A 16,548-nucleotide genomic window follows, 5' to 3' on the forward strand; every position below is an offset into this window, starting at 1 on the left:
AAACTTACATAACTTGATCTTCTGATTTCCTGCCTCCATTTCCCCAATGCTATGGTTATATATTCAGCTCTAGCTTACTGTTAATTGGGCATTTTCAAAAAGAACCGGGTCTGGAAGTTTTGAGCAAATGGAAATAGATTTTAGGTTATTTTGATGGCAGGAAAATAGAAAACTAGAAGCTAGGTTTTCTAGGAAGTCGTATAGGAAACAGTATTCTTGAGAGGGGTAAGGTCCAGAGCTATGTGACTAAATGAATAGAGAGAAGTTTGACAAACATGAGATCAGATAGGTTATTGCATTGTGATTCAGGAGAATAGATGCAGTTGAGGACATTGCTGTATGACAAGGCCTCAAGATTAAGAAACAGAAAATTATGGGTGCTAACTGATGGAAGTTATTTGAGTTTTTGTCTATATCCATATCTTTAAAAAAAATTAATGTAATCACACAATGGGCTGTCAGCCAAGTAAGTTTTGAAATAATCAATACATGAATGTACCATGAGTCTATAAATAAGGAACATCTCTTACTTAGGGCTCTTTTGTTAGATGGAAAGAACCCTGTACCCATGCATGGGGTGGACGGCTGGTTTGTTTTATGATCAAGTAATACTTTCTGTATTTGACTAAAGCCTGCTTGACTTAACAACTGACATAGTGGGTGGCCTTGGGCTTATGCATTGTTCTCTTATTTCCTTCTGTTGCTCTTATCCAGCCACACGAAAGGAGAAGCTACAGTTATACAGCAGGTCATTTAGAATAAATGCTAATATATACACTAGCTCTAAAGCATTACTGCTATTATAAATATTTTCTTAGATAATTAAAAAGTCTGAAAATAAAAATAATGGAGTTATGTAGACTTTCCCCTCCAAGTTAGATGGAAGAGGAAAAAAACAGTGTCCAAGGGAGACTGGCAGCAGGGAAATGAAGAAATTCCAGAACATTGAAAGGTGGAAAGTGACATCTCAGTCAGGCGAAAGAGAACATGTATCAGGAAAGGTGAGCAACCAAGAAAGAACTAAAACTCACCTTGATGACTGAAATTGACAGTGGGAATAGACCCGGATACACAACTAGCAGGCTTGGGACTGTTGACACAGACTTAGTCAATAGGAGCTACATAGATGATAACGTCTAACTGTAGGGTTGGTGATTACCAAGCTCAGTTCTCTGACTTAGGGAGGACAGGAGCAGAGTGACTGTGGGCATCTCTTCATCTGTGTTTTTCCCCATCGAATGCATGAAGCGGAGACATGGTAGCATAGCTACTGCTTTGTAAAAAGAGCCATCAGTGTGATGATTAGGTTGAAGGACACTAAAGCGAAAATAAAATAAAAAGGTTTATAATTGGGTTTATAATAGTTAACTCATAGTGTTAAAAACAAAATGGCCAAGGAGTAGCTTGGTCCAGACATTTCATAAGCCTTCTGATGTGCACTTACTAATCTGGATCCTTTCTCTGTGGCACTGACAACATGGTGTGGTGAAGGTGGAGTTAATGACACTTCTGAATTGGTCACACGTCTGCCTGAGTAAATCTATACTTTTGCTTTGTTTTCTAGTACCATAACAGCCTGGGGGAAAGACCATGAAAAAGATGCTTTTGAACACATAGTAACACAGTTCTCATCAGTGCCTGTGTCTGTGGTCAGTGATAGCTACGACATTTATAACGCTTGCGAGAAAATATGGGGTGAAGACCTAAGACATTTAATAGTATCGAGAAGTACAGAGGCGCCGCTAATCATCAGACCTGACTCTGGAAACCCGCTTGACACTGTATTGAAGGTGAATTGTAATGTGTATTGTTAAGATGTCTGTACACCAGCTGCTTCACTGCTTCTCGTGATTTCAAGGCTTTCTGAGAAAGTTTCCTGGTTTTCACAGTTGTAACTCAGACAGAGAACAGTAGATTTGCCCAAGGTCACACGGTAATTGCAGAGAAAGGAGGTAGAGGTTAGTTTATTTACAAATTGTCAAGTAGACAATTAAGGACCACTGAATACTTTCTTATGTGCCTTCTGAATTAGTAGCATTACCATCTTAATCAGTCTTGTGCTTTAATCAACTTGTTTCTTCCTTTTATTAGAAATCATTGTTACAACTTTGAAGTTGTTAGCACAGAAGACATGTTCAGGGTAATAAAAAATACAAGTAATTCAGAACTGCTTTTCAGGTCATACTTGGCTGGAGCTAGAACTGTCTCCAAGCAGAGCTGCGTTTTTAGTGCTCAGGGCTTTATTTGCCTGTTTTACAGAGAATTTGTCCCAGCAGGGGTTAATTTATGCCTTCTACCAGAGAAATACTATTTGGTGTTTTACACCAAAATGTTTACTTTAATCTCATTAAAGGAGAAAAAAAAAAAAAAAACCCTCACGTGGCTCTTACCATCTCTGTTGTAAAGGAGGAAGTGACCCACCAGGGTTGAGAAACTCAGAAGTAGGGTCTAATATCCAGGGTAGGCCTCTGTCTGGAGCCTTCATGTAACTGTTCTCAGCTAATAAGCAGACGGCTTGTCACTCACTCACTCATAGGAAGTGGGGGCAGAGATTCAAGGAGATCTTTTTCAATTCTGTACACAGCCCAGTCTGTGTCTTAGCCTGAAGTGCTTCACTTTTGACAAACTAAACAGCTTTTATGTTTCCATTGTGGTAGTCATGATACAGGTATTTATATGGAGTTTTATTAGGGTCTCTAAGCAATTTATGTCAGGAAAGGAATCGATTATTGTGGGAGGGAATGTGGCTGATAGGTCTTCAGTGTCCCTGGACAAGTTTTCCTGATCAAGTTCAAGTCTGTGTTTAAGGGTTTGAGCGCCTTTGAAAACATCTTGAGTAGCCATCATTGCATAGAGTGGCTTAAATATCAGTCACACACATTAGCATTAATGGAGCAAAGAGCTTTGGACAAAGTACACATTGTGTATGCTTTGTTTCCATCTCACTTTGACAGTTGCATTTTCTGTCAGCTTTGTGACTCAGTGAGACAAGTATAACCCAAACAGAACTGAAATAGAAAAGAGCATACCTTTTTCTAATGGGATTCAAAGGTACTGGAACCAGATTTTACAAAGCTTTGTAAGCATTTACATAACTGGATTTCGGCATTCTGAAAATTGTTAACTAAAGAAAAATGATTCTTAGCTTGGGAAGCCCCACCCCCATTTTAGTTACTTGTGTCCTTTTTTTTTTCATGCAGGTCTTAGATATTTTAGGCAAGAAGTTTCCTGTCACTGAGAACTCAAAGGGCTACAAGTTACTGCCACCTTATCTGAGAGTCATTCAGGGCGATGGAGTGGATATCAACACTTTACAGGAGGTAATGTGTTTTACATGAATGGTACAAGGACATCCCCATTTGAAAAGCTCCTTTTTATTCATAAGAAGCCCATTAAAATTTAAATACAATTGTGAATCTTATTTTGAATACTTACCATGGTAAATTCCTTTGGTGTTTAGAAACAATAGCTTAAAATACAGAAATAAGCAGCCAGCACATACTTCTCCAGGCCACCTTCTGCTGTGATTCTGAAGAGAAACAGAACGAAGGCTTTTGTTTAAAAAGGTCGACATATATGTAAGAGTTGTCAACAGGACACAATCTACAGTCACTTGGGAGCCGAGTCCCAGGAAGGGATTATCTAGATCTGGGTGGTCTGTGAGCTTACGGACAGGGGCTGAGACAGTTCTATACCCCCTCGCTCAGCTAGCTTTCTCAGCACCGCCCACCTCTCTGGAAATGCCCATGTTCACAGTGGGCTGGGCCTTCCGGTATTCATTACCAATTAAGAAAATGTCCCTGAGAGACTACTACTGGGCTGCCTGATCTGAGGAATTCTTCCATTGAAGTTCCCTCTTCCTGTGACTCTAGACTTGTGTCAGGCTGACAATTGAAACTAATCCCATGTGACAAGTAGTTTTCTGTTAATGCACTCATGGGTGTAGGAAAAATGTCTTAAACTGGTTCTCAAAGCAAAGCACTTTGGGGAAGCAGGGAGAAGAACCATACCTAGCAAATGTACTTGATTTTTTCGTGTTGGAAGTTAGTCACATGGAGTCTTAGAAACAGGAAAAGGGATTCATCTTAGCAGTTTTCTTCTGTGTATGTAAAGCAGAGTTCCTGTTTTGGTAATGGGACAGGGGAACGTAATCTAACAAACTGTCTTCTTTCCTTGACTGCCAACCTCACCCATCCTTAGATTTCCTTGTCAGCATTCATTGTCATGTGGCATGCTGCTCTAGCTTCTATAATGAACCAGAACATATCGGCTTAAGAGAAGAGGCCAGAAATCTTATTTGTATCAGAGAAAATACAGTGTCTGTTTCTGTTGGTGTCTTGATCTGGGGACTTGATCTCCTTGGATGCTGTTATATATTCTCTAGCAGAATGATTTACTGATGTCATTAAAATAGTACTGACTCCTCAGTCCATAAAAAGGAAGGTTTCTTTGCAATTTAACAGATTTCCAAAGTTTTTATTATCAAGCTGTTATATCTTACTTTTGTTTTTGTTTTTTTGAAATAGGGTTTCTCTGTATAACTTTGGAGCCTGTCTTAGAAGTCACTCTGTAGACCAGGCTGGCCTCAAACTCAGAGATCCGCCTGCCTCTGTCTCCAGAGTGCTGGGATTAAAGGCGTGGGCCACTGCCACCTGGTTTATATCTTAAAATCTTCCATAGAGTTCATTGCCGCTTTCCCTTTCTGTCAGCTGTCTATACCCTTACCTCAACCCTTCTGTCCGCATCTCTTGTATGTTTCTTCTATGACTTATAACTTTGATTCTGAAGCTTACTAGAAAGCACTGATTTTATGTAAATGTTGGGAATGAATTACTTTTTTTGACCTGCATAAATACATAATATGTGGAAAGAACTTGGACACTGGAACACAATTCATATAAGTGATGCTAACAGATAATAAAATCCTAAGGGCTACTCAACTAATTTAAATATCTCGGTATGAAATATGAAAATGGATTATGCAATAAGTGTGACAGTTTGTCTATTTACTTCTACCCTGAATTTTTTTTTTCTTCTGATTTGCTTGTGAATGCTTTTTGACTTGCTCTAGAGTGGAGAAACTTGAGCTGACATACCATGATATGAAGCTCTCCTTTTCATTATTGCACATGCAGTGGGGAGTCTCAGGCTCATCTCTGTGTGACAGTCCCTGGGAATGGGGGCTCTTTGTGACCACCTCGAGAGGCAAGAAGGTAGTTTGTTTCAATACAACTAAGTGGTCAGTGTTGATTCAAACCTCAAGAATCTGACCCCAAGTACTTTATGTTAGGTATATTTAAGCACAGCACAATTTGGGAAATTTTTTTTCTGGTGATAAATAACTCAATCCTGTGTGCACAATAAAGCTTAAGGCACTCTTTATAATGTACATGTGACATCTTTCCATAAAGATGGGCTCTGTAGATTGACAAGCCCTGGTCTCGATCACACAGATAGTGCAAAAGTCACTAGGCTGTTAACCACATGTGCTCCTAGCCTTCTGAAGACAGTCCTGTCCGTCTACATCCTGGTTCCCCTAGTGCTTATGTGAGCACAAGAATCTCCATGCTGCCTCGGGGCACAGTAACAGACACAAGACCAGATTTGAATAAAGCCTAAAAGAATCACTTTAAAATACACTGTGTGTTTTACCTTAATTCTTCTCATTGAAAAACGTATTTTGGTTTAAAAGAAAGCATATACACAGAGAGAAGAATTAGATGGTTGGCATTTTAAATTTTAAAAATGTTTGCATTTCTCAGTGTTGGATTATTAACACAGGATGGTGTTTAGGGTTTGATTCCTTTTACAGTGTTGAAAATCAAGGCAAGAATGTGTAAATGATTCATTTTAAAGCTGTAACTGTCCTCTGCCTTTTAATCACTTTGGAAATACTTTTTAAATAGTACTTTTAAACAGAACATAGCTTTTCATGAAATTCAAAAAAAAATGGTTAATAAATTTCACTTACTGTTTCTATTATGAAAGTAATAGGATTTGTTTTTAAATTAAAGGTACATGATTGGTAAATAAACCTCATGTAGAGAAACACAGACGTCACTGATAACATGGCTTCATTGTGGTTTTTAAATCCTGTGACCCTTAAGGAAACTGCCGTACCGGTCTCTCAGCTGGCTCATAGATGATGATCATTCTTTTGCAGTGACCCAGTCATAAATTGTAACATCTAAAGTGTTGTGCATAATTTTGTTTATGCACTGGAGCACCAGATAGGTTGAAATTTTTTTAGGTACAAGTGTTACATGCTCCTATCAATAACCACTGACCCGTGCCATACAGTAACTGTTACTTAGCACAGTGCACTGTGATGTGTTTGTGATGGTTAGAAATCCCTAAAATCCTGTAATTTGGGGCAAGTATTTCAGCTTTTGTTGCTGGCATTGGGCAGTAGCTTTGAGGTTGCTGGGAGAGCCCACAAAGCCTCAGGTATGTATATATAGCCAGTTTTCTGGCTCCTTCCTCTCAGCCTGACTGCATTGACTACTGTACTCTGAAAAATCTGCAAGTGAACCCTCCTTCCATATACCCATTGCAACCTGAGTGGGTCTTTAAAAAGAAAATGTACTATTACCTGCCTGGGCCTATAAGTATTGACTGGTAGAAGACAAGTGTAGGAGTTTCACAATGTTGCCCTTTGAAAATAACCTCCATCATCTTCCAGATCATTTGTTTGCTTGTTTTTAATCTTCTAGATTGTAGAGGGAATGAAACAAAAAAAATGGAGTATTGAGAATGTCTCCTTTGGTTCTGGTGGAGCTTTGCTGCAGAAGTTGACAAGGGACCTCTTGAATTGCTCCTTCAAGTGCAGCTATGTTGTAACCAATGGCCTTGGGGTATGTCCTTCAGCTTTTCTTCTCATGTTATGTTCCTGTGTCTGGGAAAGGCACAATGAGTGTAATAGTCACAGGGAAATATGCTGCTGGGTTGTTAGGTGCTGATGGGTGCTACCTAAGATACAGGGAAAGAAAGATGTCAGGTACTAAGAAAAGAGATGTGGAAACCAGTAAACAGTGATTTAAGACGAGTGTAGGCCAGTCAGTGCCATTGTTTTGGTATATATCTTTATATCAGGAAGTTGGTTCTATTTAGGTAAGATTATCAGCTAGTCTGACCATCACATACTGAAGATATCAAGTATGTAATAATCACTGTATAGATCCTATTACATGGGAGGGGTTTGGGCTTCTGATTCTGATACCAGAATCATGGTCCATAGCCATAGTACAGCTGGACTACAATCCTTTCAAATCTTCCATAACCTCTTAAAGGCTGAGTAATCAGTGGAGTAGGGCTCAGGGAAAGCTAGGGACCCTAAGGAATAGAGCAGGCAAGATGGCTCAACATACAAAGGCACTTTCCCAGCAAGCCTAGTAACCAGAGTTCATCCCCAGAACCCACATAAAGGTGGTGGAGAGAACCAACTCCGCAAACTTACACTTGATCGCCTTCACACTCGTGCACACAGTAATTACAGATAAAAACCCTGAAGAAAGCCGGCGTGCTGTCCTCCACCTTTCTTTGGTGCTCCTCCTTGCCACTGCCATCTGTTAGTGTTTTGCCTCCTGCCTTTCTGGTTATATAACAATCTTTCCTTATTGTTGCTACTGCCCTGAGTTAGGGTCTTGCAATGTGGCACTGGCTAAATCAGACTTTGTATCAGTCCTCTTGTCTGCTTCCCAAGTGCTGGGCTTACAGGCTGCACCACCATGCCCAGCAGGTTCTCCAGCTGCTACACCTTTGTGTAAGTGCCTCACCCCAACACCTACCTCATAACTGTATCTCCAGCCTCTACTGGAGGTTACGACATGTCTGTAACTTGTAATGTAAGGGCCACGTGGTAAATTTCTCCAAGTCATCCTGTAGAAGATATTCAAGATTTGGGTTTCCATAGCATGACTATTTTGAAGGAAAACAGTCAGTTGTGGAGTGATGTAACTAACTATACATGCAACACCATAGACTCTTTATGCTTGTTTATAATACACCTTAGAAAAACCAAAGTGGTTCTCTCTAGGGATCCAACCAGCCTTGTGTGCAGGTGAGAGCTGTGGCATTGAGCTGATAACATGTTTTTAGAGACATTTAGTGGATGGTGATTTATAATTTTTCTCTTATTGTGGATTTCAGGTTAATGTCTTTAAGGACCCAGTTGCTGATCCCAACAAAAGGTCAAAGAAGGGCCGGTTATCTTTACATAGGACACCAGCAGGGAACTTCGTTACACTTGAAGAAGGAAAAGGAGACCTTGAGGAATATGGCCACGTGAGTATCTGTCTATTGACTGGAGGGTGTGTGTGTGTGTGTGTGTCTGTCTGTGTGTGTGTCTCTGTGTGTGTCTGTGTGTATGTTTCTCTGTATAGTCCTGGCTGTTCTGGATCTCACTTTGTAGACCAGGCTGGCCTCGAACTCATGGAGATCTGCCTGCCTCTGCCTCCCAAGTGCTGGGAATAAAGGCATGTGCCAATACCACCTGGCTTAACTGGAGTTTTTAACAGTAGTAAACTGGATTTTCAGTTTAAGGAATGGGAGTTTTGTGTTATACTTTCAAATTGTTTTCAGAATACTTCCACCCTCCCCCCCCCACATAGTGGCCAACATGATAGATATTGATGGTCTTTAAGAGGCTTTTTGTATATTTGGTCTTATTCTTACTGTTAGCAGTGAATAATTTCTGGAGAAGCATAACAAATAATACTTTTTAAATGTTACCCTTAGACATTGCAAAACTATTTGTATTAGGATAAAATATTGTCATTTTATAATGGATGGACTAGCTAAATTCCACATTGTTTGAAGAAAATTGTTTCTTCAGAACTTAATAATAACCATTTAAGAAGATTTTCTTTGGTCTTACTTCATTCTCATGGAATTCTGAGCTTTAAAAAAAAAAAAGTAAATTATCTTAGTAGCATAGAAATATAGTGGGTTGGTTCAGATTACATAATTATAGATGGTAAAGCCATACTGAGTTTTCTGATTCTGGTTAACCAAACGGGAAAGAACATACTGTATGTATGCTGCAGGCACGCCATAAATACACTTATATTTGTGTGCCCAAAAGCGAAGATCACTGATCTCTAGTCACTAGATGGGAGGGCGATTCACATTGAGAGGGGAAACTTGTTTTGAGTATTTATGCTCTGCATCACAGTGCTGTGATGACATTGTGCAAATGTGACTGCTTATGACAGTTTTATTCCTTGTGTCTTTTAAGGTCTGGAATCAGTAAAATAATCCGTCTTTCTATGAAAATCTATGTGAACTTGTGTAGGTCAGGTTTCTAGAATTAAATCTCTTTGTAGCCCACCAGCAATTCTCTATATAGACTTCACATTACAATTGGAGGTACCACTGCTCTTGCGAATTGGGTCATCTTGAGTGAAGTAAGGCCAGTTGAGACTAAAGTCAGAGGAAACATGGGTGTGAGCAGTGCTCTAATGTCTGTCCGGGCAGAAGTAGAGAGGTGATCGATCTCTTGGATTATGGAGACATGGGTTAAGACATAAAACCCAGAATTCTCTGGTAGCATGTTTTGAAACTTACAAAAGAAAATGCTACATCCAGATGCAATTTAGAGCACACAAGATACCAGTTAATGTCATACGTACTGTAAGAAAGAAAACTAAGATGAATTTCAATGGATTCTTCATATAGAAACGAATTCAGTCCTTGTCCTCTATTGATGTTTATCTGTGACTTTGCAGTTGCAATCTTTGTGTAACTTGGTCACTGTAAATGAGACCAAAAAGAATCAGTGCATTTTATCTTTCTGTCTTGGGTTTAATTTTTGGATTTTTGTCCTTTTTTAAGGCCAAAATTTAATAGATAACAAATGTATTCAACTTCTAGATTGACCAGTCCAAGCCACCTTGAGGCTGTTGGTCAGGCTCTGGAGGAGTAATTTAGCAGGGACAGCAGTAGTTCTCCCTTGAAAGCACGTTTCTTCAGTAATACAAAAGCTGGTCATCTGAGGTTTGTTTCTCCTGTTGTAAGTGGGCACTTGTCAGCACCTTTGTGTGTTTGACCTCTTAGGTAAATTGGTCCACACTTCACATATTTGATGGTCTTTTTAATGGCAAAATTTACATTCTGCAGGATCTTCTCCATACGGTTTTCAAGAATGGGAAGGTGACAAAAAGCTATTCGTTTGATGAAGTCAGAAAAAATGCACAGCTGAATATCGAGCAGGACGTGGCACCTCATTAGGCCTGGTTGTTGTTTGTGCAGTGTGTGTATACATACGTGCACTGTGTGTGCGCTTGTGTGTATGTAATAACATGTTCATTGTACAGATGTGTGGGTTTGTGTTTATGATACATTACAGCCAGATTATTTGTTGGTTTATGGACATACTGCCCTTTTTATTTTCTTTTTGCCAATGTTTAGATGATCTCAAATTAGGAAACACTTATAACCATGTACAAGATTAATGCTAAAGTAAGCTTTCTAGGGCCCTTTGCTAATAGGTAGTAACTCAATCTGGTGTTGACCTTTTCACAAATCACAGAACCAAGAAACTTTTATATATAACTACAGATCACATAAAACAGATTTGCATAAAATTACCATGACTGCTTTATGTTTATATTTAACTTGTATTTTTGTACAAATGAGATTGTGTAAGATATATTTAAAGTTCCAGTGATTTAACAGTCTGTTTCCAACTTTTCATGATTTTTATGAGCACAGACTTTCAAGAAAATACTTGAAAATAAATTGCATTGCCTTTTGTCCATTAATCAGCAAATAAAACATGGCCTTAACAAAATTGTTTGTGTTATTGTACATTTGGAAATTATGTCAGGACATATACCCAACAGAATTACTAACCTCACTGCCCTTGTAGAATATACATTAGTCATTCTATATTGAAAGGAATTATGGTTCTTACTCGAATGTTCTAGGCATTGTACAGTTCTATACCTTGGTCATTGTACTGTACCAGTGAAATGCCAAATTCGAAAGGCCTGTTCTGCAGTTTTATATGTCAGATATTGCCTGTAGCTCTAATATGCACCTCAAGATTTTAAGAAGATAATGTTTTTAGAGAGAATTTCTGCTTCCACTATAGAATATATACATAAATGTAAAATATTGAAAGTGGAAGTAGTGTATTTTAAAGTAATTACACTTCTGAATTTATTTTTCATATTCTATAGTTGGTATGACTTAAATGAATTGCTGGAGTGGGTAGTGAGTGTACTTATTTTAAATGTTTTGATTCTGTTATGTTTTCATTAAGTTTTTAAAAAATTAAATTGGATATTAAACTGTATGGACATCATTTATTAATTTTAAATTAAACCCTCAGTAACTAATATTTTTTAAGCAAGTTCTTGATATTACCCCCAATGGAAAGTGTGATTCTTAGTGGAAGAATCTTAACTCAATCAGAGTTGTGGCAAATTTTAAAATATCCTATATCAAAATATTTATAGGGACTTACTGCTAGACCCTGGTTTGGCCACTGCATCCAACTAGACACTAGTTTCTTCGGGATGACTACTGACCCTGGGTTGGTTCTAAGGCAGGGTTGGCCAGCTGCCCTGCAGGCCACCTTGGTGCTGCTCCTTCATTGTAATTATGTTCTGTCTAAGGCTGTTTCCCACTTCAGTGGCAGAAATTGAGTAGTTGCAATGGAGAACAAATACTCCACAAAGCCTGGAATGTTCACTAAACACAAACACAGAAAGCTCACTGACCTCTGTTCTAAGAAAAGGAACATGCCTTTGAATTTGAGAGAGATGTTGGTTTTTCTGGGAAGGAAGGAAACTGAATTTTTATGGAGTTTCTATTGTTCCTTCTCATTTAAGAATCTGATACTAGAAATTGATTTAGATAAGTTTTAACAACTTGCCATTAAGATGAAATTTTTAAAAGCCACGAGTCATCTAAAACAGTCACATGAGAGGTATCAGTAATCTAATGAAAGGAGTTGGAAGTTTTGAGATGATCCTCAAATTTTTAAGGAGAGCAGGGATCATTACTGACTTAGTGATCCTTATCTTGCAATACATGGGTTAAAAAAAAAATTATCTTAAACTGATTTTTTTTTTTTAATGTAATTTAAGAAGTCTGGATTTGGTGTGGTGCAGGCCTATAATCCCAGAACTGAAGTGGAGACATAAGGGTCAGAATCAACATCCTTGACTACATAATACATCCAGGCTAGCCTGAGCTATTTGAGACCCTGGCTCAAGACAATGAAAATGTACGTAAGATTAAAAAGTCATGTCCTGGATGGGTATCATGGTAGGCAGTGGTAATCCCGGTACTTGAGAGGTATACACAGGTAGATTATTGTTTAAAACCAGTTTCTATTGTGTAGACCCTTATGTCTGCTCCCTGAAAGGAGAGGTACAGCTTCACAAAATATGCCACCAGGCTTACAGAGTACTACACAAAGCTGTCATCGGTGTCATACTGAGCAGTGTTTTTGTATTCTGTGAATTCGGGCAGCTCCACATGTCTGTTTTACCCTGAAACGTTTAGTGAGAACTAGAAGTCTCCCATTTGTGCGAGTGGGTCCAGGAGTAGATTGGGTAATTTCTCTTGGCTCTGGTCCCCGTGGAACTGATGAATTTTGAATTTCTGTCACCAAGCAGTAGTGGCCATCTCTATCCTGAGTACCAAATGGATGACATAAATGTCAAGTGGAGTTGTTCTGTGTGTCACCCTTAGATTGGCCTAACTCTTCCTGACAAAAGCGAATAATGTATACAGACTTAAGACACTAGATTTGCAGTTGGCATTAGTTCCCTTTAATTCATAAGTAGGAAGTAGGATTTTGTGTTGACTTATTTGTACCCTATATTTAAAGTAAAAAGGTTTTATTATGAGTAGCCCTTCTTTTCTTTAAATGAACTGTTATGAAAAAAGCTTTTATAGTGGAATCCATCTTGGAAAATTAGAGAAAAATAGCAAGGTATTTGTTGTTGTATTTACCATAACTTAGAGCTCACTTAAACTAGTATTTTGTAGTTTTACATTACTTTTTAACCCATTCAGTGGAGAATATCAAGCTTTCTCCCAAGTTGTATGTTAAGTCAATTCTAATATGTACTCTTCATCAAAGACAACATGTAATAAACATGGAAATAAAGTTTAGTTCTGTTAGTGAAATGTTAAATTTGACTGTGTGTGTCAAATAATGCCATTTCCAGAATTAGAAGATGAGAGGAGGGTGTGTTGATGATTGCTCCTGTTTCCTGTCTTCAGCAGCTCTGCATGGCAGTACCATTTATTAGGAGTGTTGGGAGGGCACCAGGTTCATGGGACAAGGGACATTTAAATGCAGAGACTGAATAGGTGTCTGGAAAATACAGGGTTGGAAACAGAAGGGCCCTTCCAGGTGTTGGAAAGACGTGCTCATGCACACAAGTGTGTGTGTGTGTGTGTGTGTGCGTGTGCGCGTGCGCGTGTGCGTGCCACGTTCGCGCATGCATTGGAGGCACAGCGAAGAAGACAGCTTTGGAGAGTGAGTGTGTAGCAGGCGTTGGCATTCACATACATGCACACAGACCAAAACCATCTGTTTTGTAGATAATTTCATTGGAACATAGCCTTAGCTACTCATTTAGTTATGGTGATCATTGCTTTCCTGCTACAGTGGTAGGGTTGAGTAGTTGAAACTCAAACTAGAGCCTGCAAAGCTGAGATAGTCCACTACCTTCCATTTTCCAGATAAGACATGTCAAGATTACAAAGGACCCGAGAACAACTGACAGTGAACTCATGAAGGTAACGTGCAAAATATAAGCAAAGAATACTGTCAGCATCGGTTAAAGAGAAAGGAAAAGGATACAGTTACAGGAAAGTTGAACTGGAGAGATGGTTTAAAAACAAAAAAAGTTTGCTGTACAAACCTGGGGCCGCAAGTTCAAGTCTCCAGCACCCAGAAAAGGCTGGATGAGCTGGGTGTGTGCTGGGCCTGGTTCACTGGATGACCAGCCAGTCCAGCTAGTCAGGGATCTCCAGGTACAGATAGAAACTGTAATGTATTCCTTTCTTAAGCTCCTGGAGTAGTAGTTTCATAAACATATAGATGAGAAAGAAAACTGGCATTATTTGCCCAAGATTACCTTATATGTAATTCAATCGTTTTTTTAACTTTAAAGATACAAGTACAGGATTTGATGAAACCTAGACCTCTCATGGAAATTCTTATTTGTGGATAAACGCAATTTATGTACTCTAGCTTCCTAATCTCACTGATGCCCATATCATGGTTGTTAGGAATGGAAAAACAAGTTCAAGAAGGGAAAGCAAGAAATCCAGAAGCAAATCAGTGTGCTTTGGAATCTTAGCACTAGAAAGGTGCATTTGGAAGGTGGTGAGTTCGGGGCCAGCCAGGGCTACCTAGTGAGCTCCCATCTAAACTGATAACAGTGTGAGACAGCAACACCAAGTTCTTGATGATTTTCTGAGTACTGAACTAGCAAGAAATCAAACAGGATATCACTTTTGCCCAGAAATGTTCACCAAAATGAGAACTTTTGAACTCACTTGTGCACACCAGGTTGGGCTTGATGTACAGAGATGCTGCAACAGCCAGCTTCCAAAATCTACCCTTCAGGATGAAGGTGAGCCAGCCCCTAGGAAGTCCCCAAGTCTATGCTTGAGGATAAAGTAAGCCAGCAGAACCTGAAGTCCCTGGGACACTCAGAGAAAATCTGCTTAGACTCAGAAGGTAAGCGAATAAATAAATAAATAAATAAATAAATAAATAAATAAATAAATAAAGGCTCTTAAGTTGCTCTTGCAGTCCAAATCACATTCTTGCGTTTTATGAGGTCAGACTAAACACAGATTGAACGAAGTGAGCAGAATCCTTTATGTGGTGGTAGACATAAAAGCATAACCTCAAAGAGCTGTCAGAATAATGTTCTAAGAAATATGAACCACTCAGAATAATCCCACAAAACACCATTAATAAATGCAAGGAATTCAGACACTAGACTTGGGACAGATTAGCATGTTCCTTAATTTTATTTTTAATCACTAAACATACCAGGGAGTGAATTTTAAATGATGTAATATTTGAAAGGATTGACAGAGTGAGAATTTCAAAATGCAAAACTTAAAAAGGACCCAGTGGCTTGGAAGATGAGTCCAAAGGAATTAATTGTTCAGTACAGAAAGTAGTGCAAGTTAAGCAAATAACAAACAAAACCTGGAAGAAAAAAAAAAAAAAAAAAAGGACCCAACATTTGGTCTTAGGAGTGCTCTAGAAGCAAAGAAAACAAGCTAGATGATATAGTTTAAGAAATTCAACTTAAGCAAAAAAACAGTACAGCACTGACAACACACATACAAATACATATGCAACACATATTAGCACAAAATAGACCAATGCAACAGATTAACATGCAGCTACTTGATTCTTGATTGAGTGTCAATACAGTGAAGAAAAGACAACCTCTTCAGCAAAGAGTGCTGGGAAATAGGGTGCCCATGTGTAGAAGAATAAAACTGGAGCCATGTTTCCCATCCTGTCTAAAAATAAGCTCCAAATGAATCAAAGACCTCACTGTTAAGAGAAAATGGAAGTGAACCACCACAAGTGGCCAAATAGGCATTAATTAGGGCTCAAGAACAATTGCAGGGGACCCACAGATTGGAGTTGTTTGCTATCTGTCTTAACAGGAGATGAGTGTCCAGAATATACAAAAACTCAAAAAATAAAACAACTCCCTAAAGAGTAGGAATTGGACAGACTTCTCAAAAGAAGTAGGAATCGCCAGTAAAATAAATGCATGGGATTGAGTATTCTCAGTCATCAGTTGACTACACATTGAAGCCCATGAGACCTCATCTCATCCCAGTCAGAATGGTTGTTATCAAGGGTAAAGTACCAGATACTGATTTAGAGGGAAGGGAGCTGATGGGAGACGTCGTTCTGTAAATATGTTTCTCTTACTGGTTAATGAATAAAGCACTGTTGGCCAATAGGAAAGCAAGATAGGCAGGACAAGGAGACAAGGAGGATTCAGAAAGAAACGGAGGAGATTCAAAATATCGGGCCCTTTCTCTGGTAAGATAAGAACATGTGGAAATACTTAGATTAATAGAAATGGGTTAATATTTAAGACAAAGCTAGCCTATAAGAAATGCTAATAACAGGCTAACAGCATTATATCAAATACAGTGTCTCTGTATGTTAGTTGGGGCTAGTGCCACTGAGGGACCAGGCTGGCAGGAAAACCAGTTCATAACAGGGAGCTCTTGTACACTGCTTGGAGTACAAGTGTGGCCACTACGGAAGGCAGCATGGATGTTTTACACATTTTTAAAATAGAAATAGTCTCTTCTTCGAATCCCCCAAGACAGCGCCCCTTACCAGCAGGAAGCAGTTTGGAAAGAACGACGCCCAAATTCCCAAATATTGTGTATAAATGTTTGTTTTCATTTAATTGGACTTTGTTATATAAAATTAAATTAAAAAAAATAAAATAGAAATAGTCACTTTGGGTATAAACTCCAAGTCACCATCATTATTAAAAGGTATATGCCACTCAAGTTTGTTGC

At 38.8% G+C, this 16,548-nt stretch overlaps 1 protein-coding gene across 1 annotated transcript in view; it reads left to right on the plus strand.

Annotated features, from left to right (window-relative positions):
- The window catches only part of Nampt (nicotinamide phosphoribosyltransferase), a 31,529-nt gene extending 18,379 nt beyond the window's left edge, over nt 1–13,150 (plus strand). Inside the window, exons 7-11 of the mRNA XM_051175131.1 lie at nt 1,565–1,790; nt 3,201–3,320; nt 6,714–6,854; nt 8,149–8,283; nt 10,117–13,150. Of these exons, the coding sequence (XP_051031088.1) occupies nt 1,565–1,790; nt 3,201–3,320; nt 6,714–6,854; nt 8,149–8,283; nt 10,117–10,227 (733 nt within the window). The 3' untranslated portion in view covers nt 10,228–13,150. The remainder of the gene's footprint in view (nt 1–1,564; nt 1,791–3,200; nt 3,321–6,713; nt 6,855–8,148; nt 8,284–10,116) is intronic.
- Nucleotides 13,151–16,548: the final 3,398 nt, after the last annotated feature.

Source organism: Phodopus roborovskii, unplaced genomic scaffold, assembly GCF_943737965.1.
Source record: "Phodopus roborovskii unplaced genomic scaffold, PHOROB, whole genome shotgun sequence".
Taxonomy (NCBI): domain Eukaryota; kingdom Metazoa; phylum Chordata; class Mammalia; order Rodentia; family Cricetidae; genus Phodopus; species Phodopus roborovskii.